This window comes from Martes martes, assembly GCF_963455335.1.
Source record: "Martes martes genome assembly, chromosome: 8".
Classification (NCBI taxonomy): Eukaryota; Metazoa; Chordata; class Mammalia; order Carnivora; family Mustelidae; genus Martes; species Martes martes.
In genome coordinates this window covers 106,745,804-106,758,520 of record NC_137895.1, presented here as the reverse complement: position 1 = coordinate 106,758,520, position 12,717 = coordinate 106,745,804, and the positions used below count along the sequence as shown (strand labels likewise).

General features: G+C 51.2%; 1 protein-coding gene across 1 annotated transcript in view; it reads right to left on the bottom strand.

Annotated features, from left to right (window-relative positions):
- CACNA1C (calcium voltage-gated channel subunit alpha1 C) overlaps positions 1–12,717 on the bottom strand; it is a gene marked incomplete at its 5' end in the record, with an annotated part of 716,579 nt that overhangs the window by 560,045 nt on the left and 143,817 nt on the right. Inside the window, 2 exons of the mRNA XM_080812080.1 lie at positions 2,466–2,571; positions 7,069–7,399. Of these exons, the coding sequence (XP_080668206.1) occupies positions 2,466–2,571; positions 7,069–7,399 (437 nt within the window). The remainder of the gene's footprint in view (positions 1–2,465; positions 2,572–7,068; positions 7,400–12,717) is intronic.

Below are 12,717 nucleotides of genomic sequence, written 5' to 3'. Positions count from 1 at the left end.
CTGTGCATATGTGTATGTTTGTGTATGTGTCTGTGTGTATCTGTCTGTGTCTGTGTCTATGTGTGTCTGTGTGTATACATGTCTGTGTGTGTGTCTGTTTCTGTGTGTGTGTCTGTATCTATTTCTACGTATGTATCTTCATGTGTGTTTCTCTGTGTACATTTATCTGTGTGTGTGTATTTCTATGTGTGTGTCTGCATGTGTCTATGTGTGTAAATGCATCTGTGTATGTATGTCTGTGTCTCTCTGTATATGTGTATCTGTGTCTGCATGTCTGCACGTATATCTGTGTGTCTATATGCTTCTGTGCCCTCATGTGTGTCTGGGCTTCTGTGTGTGTTTGGACTGGGGATAAAGGAAACATGAGAACGCTTCCTTCCCTTAGTAAGTCGCTGGCCAAGCTGTGACTTGAAAGAACCAGGAACTGCTCTAGCAATGAGAAGCCCCTTTCTAACCTCGCACCCTCTGTTCCACACACCCCAAATTCCTAGTAACTTCCCGACAAAGTTCGCTGGCTGTCCCCATCCCCTCTCTCCCCTCACCTATGTAACCTCCCCCGTTATTTGTAAGGAAGAAAAGAGCAACAAGCCACTGGCACTGGGAGGTCTTGTGAGGCCCTGGCTTTCATGCCGGTGTTACTCTTTTTTTTTAAATACAGCTTTACAGAGGTGTAATTGACATACCATAAAAGTCACCCCTTGTTAAGTGTATGATGCCAGGATTTTTAGTGCAGTTACACAGCTGTGCACCCAGCTTCATAACACCCCCATCACTCTGCAGTGGGATTTTAAAAATCCACTGTCCCTCCAGCAGTCTCTGCACCCGGCAACCTCCTCCCTAGCTCTGGAGTAGGTCCAACACAGCCCCTCATGGTCTCCCCGGCCCAGCCGCCCCCACCAAGTGCAAGCTTCCTAGCCCCAGATGCAGACAGCGCAGGCCACCCTCTCTGAGCAGCGCCCACCCGCCCCCCTATTGCTGCTAATCCCCCAGGGAGCTGGACCAGAGGGACTGAGGCAGAGACTAAAGGCAAACCCCCTAAAGCTCTCTGTCCACCTTCCCCACTGCTATTGCCTGGAGTCCACCCAAAGCCTCACTGTCTTCTGAACAAGACACAGAGTCTTTTTTTTTAAGTTGCAGATTAAGTGCGAAGCTGCGGGGGTTTCAGGAGGCCCCGTGCTGGGGGAAGGGGGTGGACACACAGAGAAGGGCAGCCCATGGAAGGTGCTCCTGCTTTAAGGGCCATTCGGGAGACACTTTTGCTTGTACTTATTCTGACACAGGAAAGATTTCTTCCCTGTTAAGAGACAAGGTCACGCCTCAGAAGGCCACGCGGACGGCAGCAAGGGCTCCGCCTGCTGACTCTGGCCGTGTCATCCCTCGGAGCTCCCGGGCCAGCTCTGGAACCTGTCCCTGACACGCGGCCCCAGCCGAGCCACACTACCTTACTCAGTTGGAGCCAGGCCTAACTGACTGGGGAACGCAGCAGAGGAGTTGAAAATGCGCCTCCGATTCAGATGCTGAGGAGGCTAAAGAAAACGTCCAAGGTTAAGAAGCCGAAGAACACCAGCCGTGATGCCATCTACAGCCAGCAACAGGGAAAGGAGAATTTGGTAACCCTCCTGCTTCTTTTCAGAACGATCTCATCAGACAGTCCCATCTCGCTAATTAGAGGAAGGTGCTGATGATGGGGAAAGATGCATTTGGTGGGAATCAGGGGAAAAGTTATGGTGTCTGCAGGAGAGGGCAAGAGAGACAGGCTTTTCCAGAGGCATCCCGGACTGCCCCGATTTTGCCAGCTGCATTCCAGAGCTCTTTTCCTCCCATGCCCAGACGGAGCAAAGGCCTCTGTAATGACTTCACACTCGGCCAAAAGTAAACACACTCCACGCTTTTTCCATGGACAAATTCTAACCCCGAACTGCCAGCAGCACTGGCTTCCCAACAATCCAAATGGAAAGCTGTCTTTCCCAAGAAAATAAAACCTCGTCAACTAAATAATGCATCTTGGCTACAACAGGAAACTTTCCTAAAAGCTTCCTAGAAATTGCTTCTTGCGCAGTGATACTACAGATCACCTGAGCAAACCCTACCAATGGGACACCATCGCTTAAAATAAATACAAAAATGATCCAAGAATAAAAGCTTGCTCCTGCAAACACCTGCACGTGCAACTTAGGCAGCACATTTTGTAGCCTTCGACACACAGACACACACACACACACACACACACACACACAGAGCTCACCACCACCTAATTGAAATATTCTTCCTGAAAACAGGCTGTGATACGACAGGTGCTGATCTGAATAAACAGCAACAGCACTTGAGCTCTGAGCTCTGCAGCACCCCTGCACGTGTCGCACGCACATCTCACTTCTCCCCACATTCCACCTGGAATCCGTGTGATCCGAGCTCGGTCCTCCACCAAGGAAGAAAAGCAGAGAGATACGGGATGGTGGACTTACCAGATTGGAATTGGTGGCGTTGGAGTCGTCTTCTGGAAAGGGAATATAGATCGCTAAGGCCACACAATTGGCAAAAATAGTCAGTAAAATAATTATTTCAAATGGTCTGAGGAAGAGAGTTAAGGAAGTCAATGCTGCGGAAAGCACAAGTGAAACAAACATACATATACATATATTTTAAAATGAATCAAAGATTCCTAAGAATTTTGTTTTAACGATACATTCCAAGCCCCTTGTATTCTGAAAAGAAACATATGCCTTTTTAAGTGCTTCTAATGGGTCCCCGCCAAAATTTTTCCTAATATGTCAAAAGTAGTGGAGCCAGTCGCGTGCCAGAGTAAACACAGATTTCTAAAAACTTTTTTTCTTCTTCTTTTATTTATGTAGATGGCGTTGGACTTCATTTTCCCCCTTGTGTGCTTGGGGTTGCTTTTACAGAGCAGGGTCTGCTCCGGTCGGGACGGGCAGTCCCCCTGACACCCCTTCTCTCGTGGTTTCCATGCTACCCCCACCCCGGGGGGACTCGAGCTGGGGGGCGGGAGAGGTGACACAGAGTTGAGGCAGACTTGACTTCAAGATTTTCCTTTGAAATTCAGCGATTTACTTTTGATCTTTTAATCTGAAGTTGGGAGTGGTTTTGTTCTTTTCTCCTACTGTATTTCCTCACACCTTCCATGGAACCTGATGACGGCTGGGCGCTCTGGACCCTCAAGAGCGTGGCAGCCTGTGTCCTGTCCTTCAGGGCAGGGCCACCATCTTTCCTCCAACCTTTTTCAGTCTGTGGAGGCCCCACCTCCACATAAGGGGCCAAGTCTTATGTTCTAGGTGCTCTTGACTTTCGTTAGAGTGTGCTGGGATCTGGAGGGACAAGCCAACTTCACTCACTAACAGCCATGCACTCAGTGAGGCTCTTGGGCCCAGATTTCTTTATCAAAATATTGGGCAGAACCCATGCTCCAGGGAAAGAGGAGTCAATATGATACTGGTCCCTCCACCCTGCACCTACAGCTGATGACCAGAGAGAGGAAGCTTCCAGGGAAGGCCAGTTCGTGGTCTTTGGGCCCCATCTTCCCCAGCACTGCCCTGTTTTTGGCCTCATCCATGGAGCCCAACAAGATAAGGAAGGGAAAGAGGATGGAAATCTCTAGAAGAAGGGAACAACTTCCTCTCCCAGGGAAATCTGTACTCACGAAGTTAATGAGCTGAAGCAGGGAGAGAGACCTTAGAGATCATCTCGTCCAAACCTCTGAGGACCAGAGAGCCTGAGAAACTTTCCTGAAACCCCACAGCGGGTACTTCCCAGTCACACCTAGAACCCTGAGCACAGAGTCCAGCATTCACTCCACCACCATGAATGGCCTCTGACCTACGTTGTTAACAGGGCAACTCTGGGCCTGGAAGGCATGTTGGTCATGGCTTTAGCCGCTGGGCTGGTCATGGATCCCCCTCAGCCGCACAGGTGTAGCCGGGGGTCCATTTACCAGCACACCTCATGAAGGCTGTCATTTTCTGTGCGTGCCCTGATATCAGGAAGATGACGTGCAGTCTAACCCCCTACTTGACAGATACAGAAAACAAAACAACCTCTCCCAGGTTCCAAGCTGACAAGTAGCAGGACCAGGGCCAGAACCAGACCTACTGACCCATCTTCTCCAATAGGCCACGCTGCCCCTTGAGTTGACCAAGGAACCAGTAAGGACGCTGGTGGTGTTGAAGACGGTGACGACAGCAGGCGGGACAGTGGCTGACACCACTGTGTGGTGCTGGGCCCTGCTCTGTTCCGCGCAAACCCCCAAACTGAACGTGCAGTTATCATCCCCGTTCCTAACGGAGGAGACAGAGAGGTGAAACTCTAACTTGCCCAACGTCACATAGCTTGTGGTAGGATGGGATTCAAACCTAGGAAGTCTGGTTCTGAAATCGGAGTTTGCAAGGACGACTTACTCTACACTGATCTCTAAGCTGATCTCTCCTGACGTCACTCTGAAGCATTTTTAGAAAGTTCATACTTTAGACCTCCTACCACGAAACCCCTTCCCTCCTAGCCAGTTCCCCACTTGCTTACGAAAGTCCCATTCTGTCCAGGGGCTGGTCGGTTTCATTCCCGTCCTCTGGTCCCTTGTGCCCCCCCCCACCACCAGGGCTACAGCACATCGGTCCAACTGAGTCAGACCTCACGCACCTGTCCTCAAATGTCAACTCGTTCCTTCCACCAAAGTGGGTGGTGGCTAAGCTTGGGTGTTTCTTACATAATCACTTCTACACCTTCCCCTAATGCAGGCGATCCATCCATCATCTTATGCTAGAAGTCCCTGGCTACTGTTGGAGATGATAATGTATAAAGAAACCAATCAGGCAGATAAGAAAAGCCATGGGCTGCAAAGTGGAGGAGAAGCCAGGTAAAACCTGGAAATGTACTGTGTCACCCTGTGACAGCCAGACTATTTTTTAAACTGTCTTTCCTTCTTAATGACAGCATTGGATTCCACTCTTTCCAAGAACGCGGACAGGCGAGCAGACCACCTCCTGACCTGTCCAGCTACCCTTCCAGGGCAATGTGGGAACGCCATCCGATAGTGCTGCGGAAGCTGGGCCTGCTTCCTTTCCTGCGGGAGGGGAAGGCACATTCCCCCAGTTGGGGTGGCATGGCCTGGCTAACACTGCTGCTGACTCGGTCAACGGTCCTTTCACGGGTGTCTGCCTTGGGCCCCCTGTGGCTCTGTGACCAGTTTCCACGGACAGTACCCCAGACACCGCCATTACAAAGCCCCCACTCTCCCACACTCCCCCTCCTGCCCTGTGTGCTGCTCTCTCTCCTCTTCACTTCCCCCCAGGCCAGTACGTCACCACCTGCTGCTCCATTCTGCACACGGCACTGCCTCTCAGGGAGCTGTCCGTCCCAGGAGGGGAAACCAGAGCTGATGAAGCTAACTTGCACGCACAGAACACGTCCCCTGACGTGTTTTTCTGAGCAGGCTCCCACAAGCACAGACCCTGCCGCCCTCGCTGGTTACTGCCACTGGAGATGAGGAAACGGAAGCTCTGAAGATTCCAATGACCTGTGACCACTCAGAATACAGGGGACAGCACCATGATGGGGCGTGGTTCAGGCCCCAGATCCAGGTCCCTCCACATCCCTGTGGGCTGGACAGTGTCCCCTGAACATGTACCCTAGTATGTCTCCTCTGTGCTATGGGTGCACGGGGAGGGACACATGCATGGACTGGGGACTTGGAGAACCTGGATTTAAAACCCAGCTCTGTGAGTTGTAGGCAGCGTGATCTGGGCCAGATCTTCAGCTTCTCCAGGCCTCAGTGCCCTCCCCTTTGGGGGAACCTGACCCGCATGGCCCCCAGCTCTCCAGCTCTCCCACTGCATGGTTCTGATGGAGCCGGTGTGACAGCAGCATGCTGGGGCTCCCCAGAGCCGGGCCTCTCACCTGGTCCTCTGGGAACAGGAAGCCTGCATGGCCATTCAGGACAGATGGCCAGCTCTCCAGCTGCCACATGGCTTATGCTGCCTTCTCTTAAAGTTACTTTTTGAGTTGAGGGCTTCAAACATTTATAGAATTGACATTTCTTGCTAAACAGAAGCTCTTCCCTCCCGAGCCATCTTCTTCTGCCTTTCAACCCCTACCTACTAAAGCTCTTCAATCTTTCCATGGAAGCTCATGGATAACATGGAACCCTCCCATCCTGAGCCCCAGGAGACATGATAACCCGCCCTGAATGAATTCTTATTATGAAAATGCCCAACACTAAGTCCCAGAGTTCTAGTCCCCTCTGTCACTAACCGTATGACCATGTGGGGCCCAATGTCATCACTGGGCCAATTCAGGGCTGGACCTACTGACCTTGAAGATCCTTTCCATCTCCACCACCCTACAATTCCTATGATGTTAAGGGGCCTATAATTCCATAGTGAGAGCCTGGCCCTTCAAAGCCATTTTCTCAGAAGGGCCCACTCACCGGGTTCTACACATGCAAAGTGGACCTGCGTTTGAAACTGCAGGCCAGTGCTCTCCACTTTGGCTGCCCGGGAGAATGACCTGGAGAACTTTCGCATATGCCTGGGTGGGGCTCAGGCACCTGTGTTTTCTTACAACTTTCCAGGCAATGCCAATGTGCAGCCAAGTTTGAGAACACCTGCTCCTAGGCCTTGGTCCAAGAGCCAGGGTGGGTCACTGACCACTGCCCTCTTGCATTTCTCGGGCTCCCTCCTCCTACAGAGAGCAGAGGTCACAAAACTACACCAGGCCCATGACACAGGAGGCAAAGAAGACTAGGGGGTAAGCAGCATGTGACCACTATTCACCCACCACACCGGTGGATTACGGGACAGGCTCGGCTATGTTAGATGATATCTCATAACCTCTCAGGATTGCTTTCTCAAATGCAGCTTTTGGGATGAAAAAAAATATGAGAAAAAAGACCCTGCTTGTCACTCCAGCAGACTCCTGGGCCCTATCCCCAGACATTCTGATTCATTGAGTCTCGGGCAGCACCGAAAACTCTGCGTTTACACAGTGCCCCAGGGACGCAGATGCAGTGGGTCTGGGAGCAATCATGGGGCTGGTGGGGACAGCCCACCCAGGCCCAAGCACAAAGGATATTTCCATTCGACGATGCTGATGCACGCCCTCCTGATGGGGTTCTTCAGAGTCAGGCAGAGCAGGGCGCGGGGCGGGCGCGTGGCCGTCGTGCTGCCCTGCTTCTTGGGTTTCCCATACTGTTGCCGCTTCCGCTGCGTGGAGCTGACCGTGGAGATGGTCGCGTTGCCGGCGCTGCCCATCAGCTTGGCCTGCCGGGCCGCATCAATGGCTGCCTGCCAGGACAAGGCGGCCCCCGGCGTAGGGATGTGCTCAGGGGCGAGCCCCGCGGCAGCATTGGCATTCATGTTGGCATGAGCTGGGCGCGGGCTCCCATAGTTGGAACCTGCAGGAGCAGAAGACAGAGGATGGCAGTTACTAGGGAGAAAACAGGAGGGTTTGGAAAAGGAACCCAGACTTGCAATTTTTTAAAAAAAAAAAATCTTATTTCGAACTATTGCAAGGGCCTGGGAGGTGGACCATGCAAACATGAGTGTGTGCTGCTGAGAAAACAAGAGTCAGGAAAACTATTCTTGTCCCAGTTCGGCTATGTGACCTTGGACATGTCGTTCCTCCTCTCCAGTCTCACTGACTCATGTTAGGCGACCAGACAGAGGAGATGTATGCATTATAGCATACACGCATGGCACATGTATGGACCTGGAAACATGGAGCAAGTGGGAAAAGGAGGACACGGAAAACGGTACATACGCAAAGTGATCTGTCGATCACATTTATAAGAACACATAGAAATAAAGGATATGTATTTAATGTAATATAATGGTTGTTTAAGGAAAGTGAGGAAGAAAAAAAGAAAGTAGGGTAGAGGGATAGAAAGGAAGAGCAAATGAATGAATGAATGAAGAGAGAGTCATTGCATGAATCAATGATGACAAATGCACAATGAACTGAAGCAAGTCTCTGCACCCAAGTTCCAAAAATAAAAATAGTATAATGAAATGAAGGCATTGGACCAAAGTTAGGTCACCTCCAGGTACCTCAAACCCATCTGGGCAATGAGTGTTGGTTGACTAGGAGGGGGCTGAGGGCTGTGATGGTTTTACATTATGTCAGTAAATCCTTTGACATCCCTCCCATTAGGAAAGAGGATCTATGTCCCTTCCTCCTGAAATGGGGTTGGTCTTTGGTGACCAACCCACCAATAAAGTACATAAGAAATGACAGTCTGTGCCTTTCAAAACAACTCATGCCATGGGGTGAGAAAGCCCAAACTAGCCAACACAGAGAGCACACGTGCAGGGAGAGACTCCCGGCCACTCCCCAGCTGCTCCACTCACCATCTGACCGCAACCTCATGCAAGAGCCTTGAGCAATTCCTGACCCCTAGAAACTGTGGGAGGCAGCCAGGTGCCTACTACTACAAGCCACTTTGTTTTGGAGTGATTCATCATATAGCATTCGATATCGGGGAAAGGGAGCTGTGCATGGCTGGGATTGACAGGGTGGGGTAGAGGGGATACAGGGAGGAACCCTGTTTGGAGTAGAGGCATTCACACATCTCTGGTGTAAGGGCAACGAAAGTCTTCAGGACTGCCTCTAAGACTGCCCACTTGAGGGGCACCTGGGGGGCTCAGTGAGTTAAAGCCTCTGCCTTCAGCTCAGGTCATGATCTGCCTCTAGGACTGCCCACTTGGGGGGCACCTGGGTGGCTCAGTGGGTTAAGCCTCTGCCTTCGGCTCGGGTCATGATCCCGGGGTCCTGCAATTGAGCCCCACATCGGGCTCTCTGCTCAGCAGGGAGCCTGCTTCCTCCTCTCTCTCTGCCTGCCTCTCTGCCTACTTGTGATCTCTCTGTGTCAAATAAATAAATAAAATCTTAAAAAAAAAAAAAAACTGCCCACTTGGTGGGCCCTCCTCCGCCGGGTCAGCTGGATGCCTCACCCTAGATCCTCCAAGGTTTACCCATGATCAGCTCAGCCTGGGCCCAGGCAGTAGCCCCAGTACAGAGGCATGACATTGAGACTTATCACCTGGTCAGGTGCAGCAGGATCAAGAGAAGCAGCAGAGAACGGGGTGACAGTGTGGGCAGAGAGTCTGGCATCTGATGCCACATCAGTTGCCCAGAGAACTGTGGCTGGAGCAGGTATGTTGCTTCCAAGGCTCCCCACAATGACCCTCCCCTCTGCTCTGTGTACACAAGGCTCTTCCAGGGAAGCTGCTGGGCCCAGAACAAACTGCCTTGGGGAGCCCCGTCTCTCTCCTTGGCTGCAGCTCACTGTTATTCAGATTAACACTTGACACCTCTCCCGGCCACCCCTCCCCACCCTTATCTTGGATCCATTCTTCTATGTTTGACCTTCAAGATGACTTTTGTTCCCCTTGTGACCTGCTATCTAGACCCTATCACTTCCACCACCAGCCCTGTTGCCCTCCACCCCCCACCACCACCCCTGGAGATCAGCGATGACCTGGCTTAACCAGACAGGACGCAGAGACACTCTGTCCTAGAGATGGACCCCAGCAATCTCATCGGGCTCCTGATCTAGCCATACCCTGAGCTTTCTGGTTATGTTACTTAAGTAACCTAGCTTAGGCTAACTCAAATTGGGTTTCTGTCCTTCACAACCAAAAAAGACCTGACGAATGTGCTTGTTCAATGCTACAAAGCTTGTACCTGTCTGGACTGTCATTTTCACTGAATTCCAAAATCTATGTCCTTTCTGTCATCACACCCGCAACAGACAATAAATAAGTTTCTACTCTTATGCCAGCTGATTGACAGGACAGCCTAAATGCTGGCCCTAGAGGATTCTGAGACTTCTCCATGTATAAGAGGGAAGTATGTGATAGATTAGTAATGTCTGCCATGGGTACAAATGGTAGGGAATGGTATCACAGATGCCACGACTTTACCCAGCCCTATGTGATACCAAGATGAGCACATCAGGTCTTCTTTAGTACCAGCTGGCCCACTGCCGTCCTGTCCCCTGACAGTTGCCTCCTGCACTATTGCCATCTGGTCCCTGTAGCATTAGAGCCCCACCCCCACTCCCCAGGGCCTGGAAAATTGCCTCTTTGCTAGACTCAATTCATGGCTATATTCTCAATGTGGCACGGGCCCCTGTCTCACATCTATTCCATCCTCCTCCCCTTTCCTCTGCTCCAGCTGCTCCAGGCAGCTGCTGCACTCCTGGGGGTAAAGTATTTTACCCAGAATGTCAGGACCATGGAGAACCCAACACTTGCTATGAGAAGTCCTCTCTCTCACATACCTTGTCGTTACCCTCCCTGCACTCACTGTGTGGATCCTAAGCATAAAGCAAAGAAGACCCCGATATGACTGAGGCCTTCATGTTTCTTATAATACCCCAGAGGAAGGAATTCGAAGACAGTATCTGAATTAATAAAGGCACGCGAAGCTTCAGAACTGCTTCGGTAACCAGCAAGCATCCGTATCTCAATTTAACACATAAGAAAACAAAGGAGTGTATGACTCATTAAAGGTCACAAAGTGAGACAATGAAAGAGCTCTGCAGCACGTACAGGACTCGTGGTTCACTGCTAGACTATCCTCCGCCTCTTCAGAACTCAGCCCTGCGCCCCACATGCACACACACGTGTGCGCTCACATCCATGGCCACAAGCAGAGCACACGCTTCCTACTGGGTTTACAGGCCTTGAGGTTGAAGGGGCTGCTGCATTTTGGACCTGAGAACGTCCTTGATGTTTGGCGTGATCTCCACAGGAAGGAGTCCACTGTGTGAACAGCCCCTTCACTAACCCTCAGGGCGACTCTGGGATGAATGAAAGTAGAAGGTGTCCCTATTTCTACCGGCTGCGTTGGAGAGACCAGTGACCAGTGACCAGTGACCAGGGCCCTAATCCCACGTCTTACTGGGTTTGCCGGGAGTGCTGGAACTCTCATTTTGTCCATTCAGTCTGTGATGTATAATTTTTCCTTCCTAGACTCCCTCACTGCTCAGTATGGGCAGCACGTTATCAATTCTATTTTAGTTCCAAGACTAACTTCTCGTAAGTTAGTCTCAAGACTAACTTTATGTAAAAGCAGCAGGCCCCACCACCATCAGCCCCTCCAGACCCCAAATCTCCTCTACAACAAGCCCACGGCACCCCACCCCTTCTTGCTGATTACTGTCTTCAAACTCCAATCTTTGTACTCACGTCCAATGCACCCCAAGGGGGTGACACGGGGAGCAAGGTGACAAGGGCTCTGCAGAGCCAAGATGTGGTTCTGAGAGCCGTGTCCTGGCAGGCTGACTTCGGAGTCACCCTGCGCGGTGGGTGACCTTATTTACATTCCCAGAGCACAAGGACCTCTCTGGAGCACACCATCTGGAGAAAGCGCATACAAAGAAGCCCATGGGGAAAAACAGAATGTCAACCTCTCCCCAGCCAAAGAACAAAAAAACAGCCTCCAAAATTTGGGTCCTGGATGCTCTGAGCACTCTCACGGCCGTGTGAGCTGACTAAGGGCCCTGCCATAGTAAACACAGAGCCACATATGGGCGAGACAGGTGTGGCTCCTTCTGGCTAGCCTCCACTAGGGCCCAGCTTAGCCTCCCCTTCTCCCAGCAATGTCCCCCCATCCACTAGTATGGCTCCCCACCCAGACCCGTGGCTCTCGTAGGATCTCCAGGTCCCACTTAGGAAGGAGGCACCACCATCCAAGAATTCCAAGAATGGAAAATCACCACCTTAGGCTCAACATTTTTGAACCCAGAGCAGTGCCAAGGGGGAAGGGCAAGCAGCACTGTGTCCCTGATGGCTTTTGTTAGCACGAAATAACCACCCAATGCAAAGAGACCAATTTTCAAATTATAAAGCTGATTCAAAGCTCTGTCTCCTGGCTGCCACAGCTGAAAAGATGCCACCGTCTAAGCCTGCTCTGGCTCCTGCCTTCCTGAACTATTTTTACTGATGTTCTTGTCCCTGAATGAGCCCTAGAGCAGCAGCTCAGCAGATCAGGCCCCGCACAAACAGGTGGGTGCCTGCAGCGGCAACCTTGCCCTCACACAGAAGAAAATGATTCCCATTTGTCAAATGGCCCAGCTCCCCTGACTTCAGCAGCAGCTCCCTCCTCCCACACACAGTGGCTGCTGCCTCTCCAAGGGACCAGGATGAGGATAAGACCCCTGCACAGACTGGTCAGCCACAGGTCAGTCTTTTCCGCAAGGTCCAAGGAAAGAGTCCAAGTCAGGAGGCAGTGGCTTATGTTTTCTTGGGGTCCATGGAGCTGGGGACCTGGAAGGTGTTCAGGGATGAAAGAGTGGATTTTTTTTTTCCCTTTAATCCATCTCCATCCATGCACCTGATCCAGGGCCTTATTGCAGAAGATGTTCAATATCTATTTGCTAACAGCAGCAGTATGGTGATGTCATGATAAAGATGAAGGCTGATAAGAGGTAAACACTAGAAACTGATGGCGTCAGCCCGTCTATGCCCTAAAGCACGAGCTTATTCAGGTTCTTCCACTTACTTCTTGGATACAGTTGTTGGGATTTCTTTTTTTTTTCTTTTTTCTTTTCTTAAGATTTTATTTATTTATTTGACAGAGAGAGAGATCACAAGTAGGCAGAGAGGCAGGCAGAGAAAGGGTGGGTAGCAGGCTCCCCGCTGTACAGAGAACCCGATGCAGGGCTCGATCACAGGACCCTGAGATCATGACCTGAGCCGAAGGCAGGGG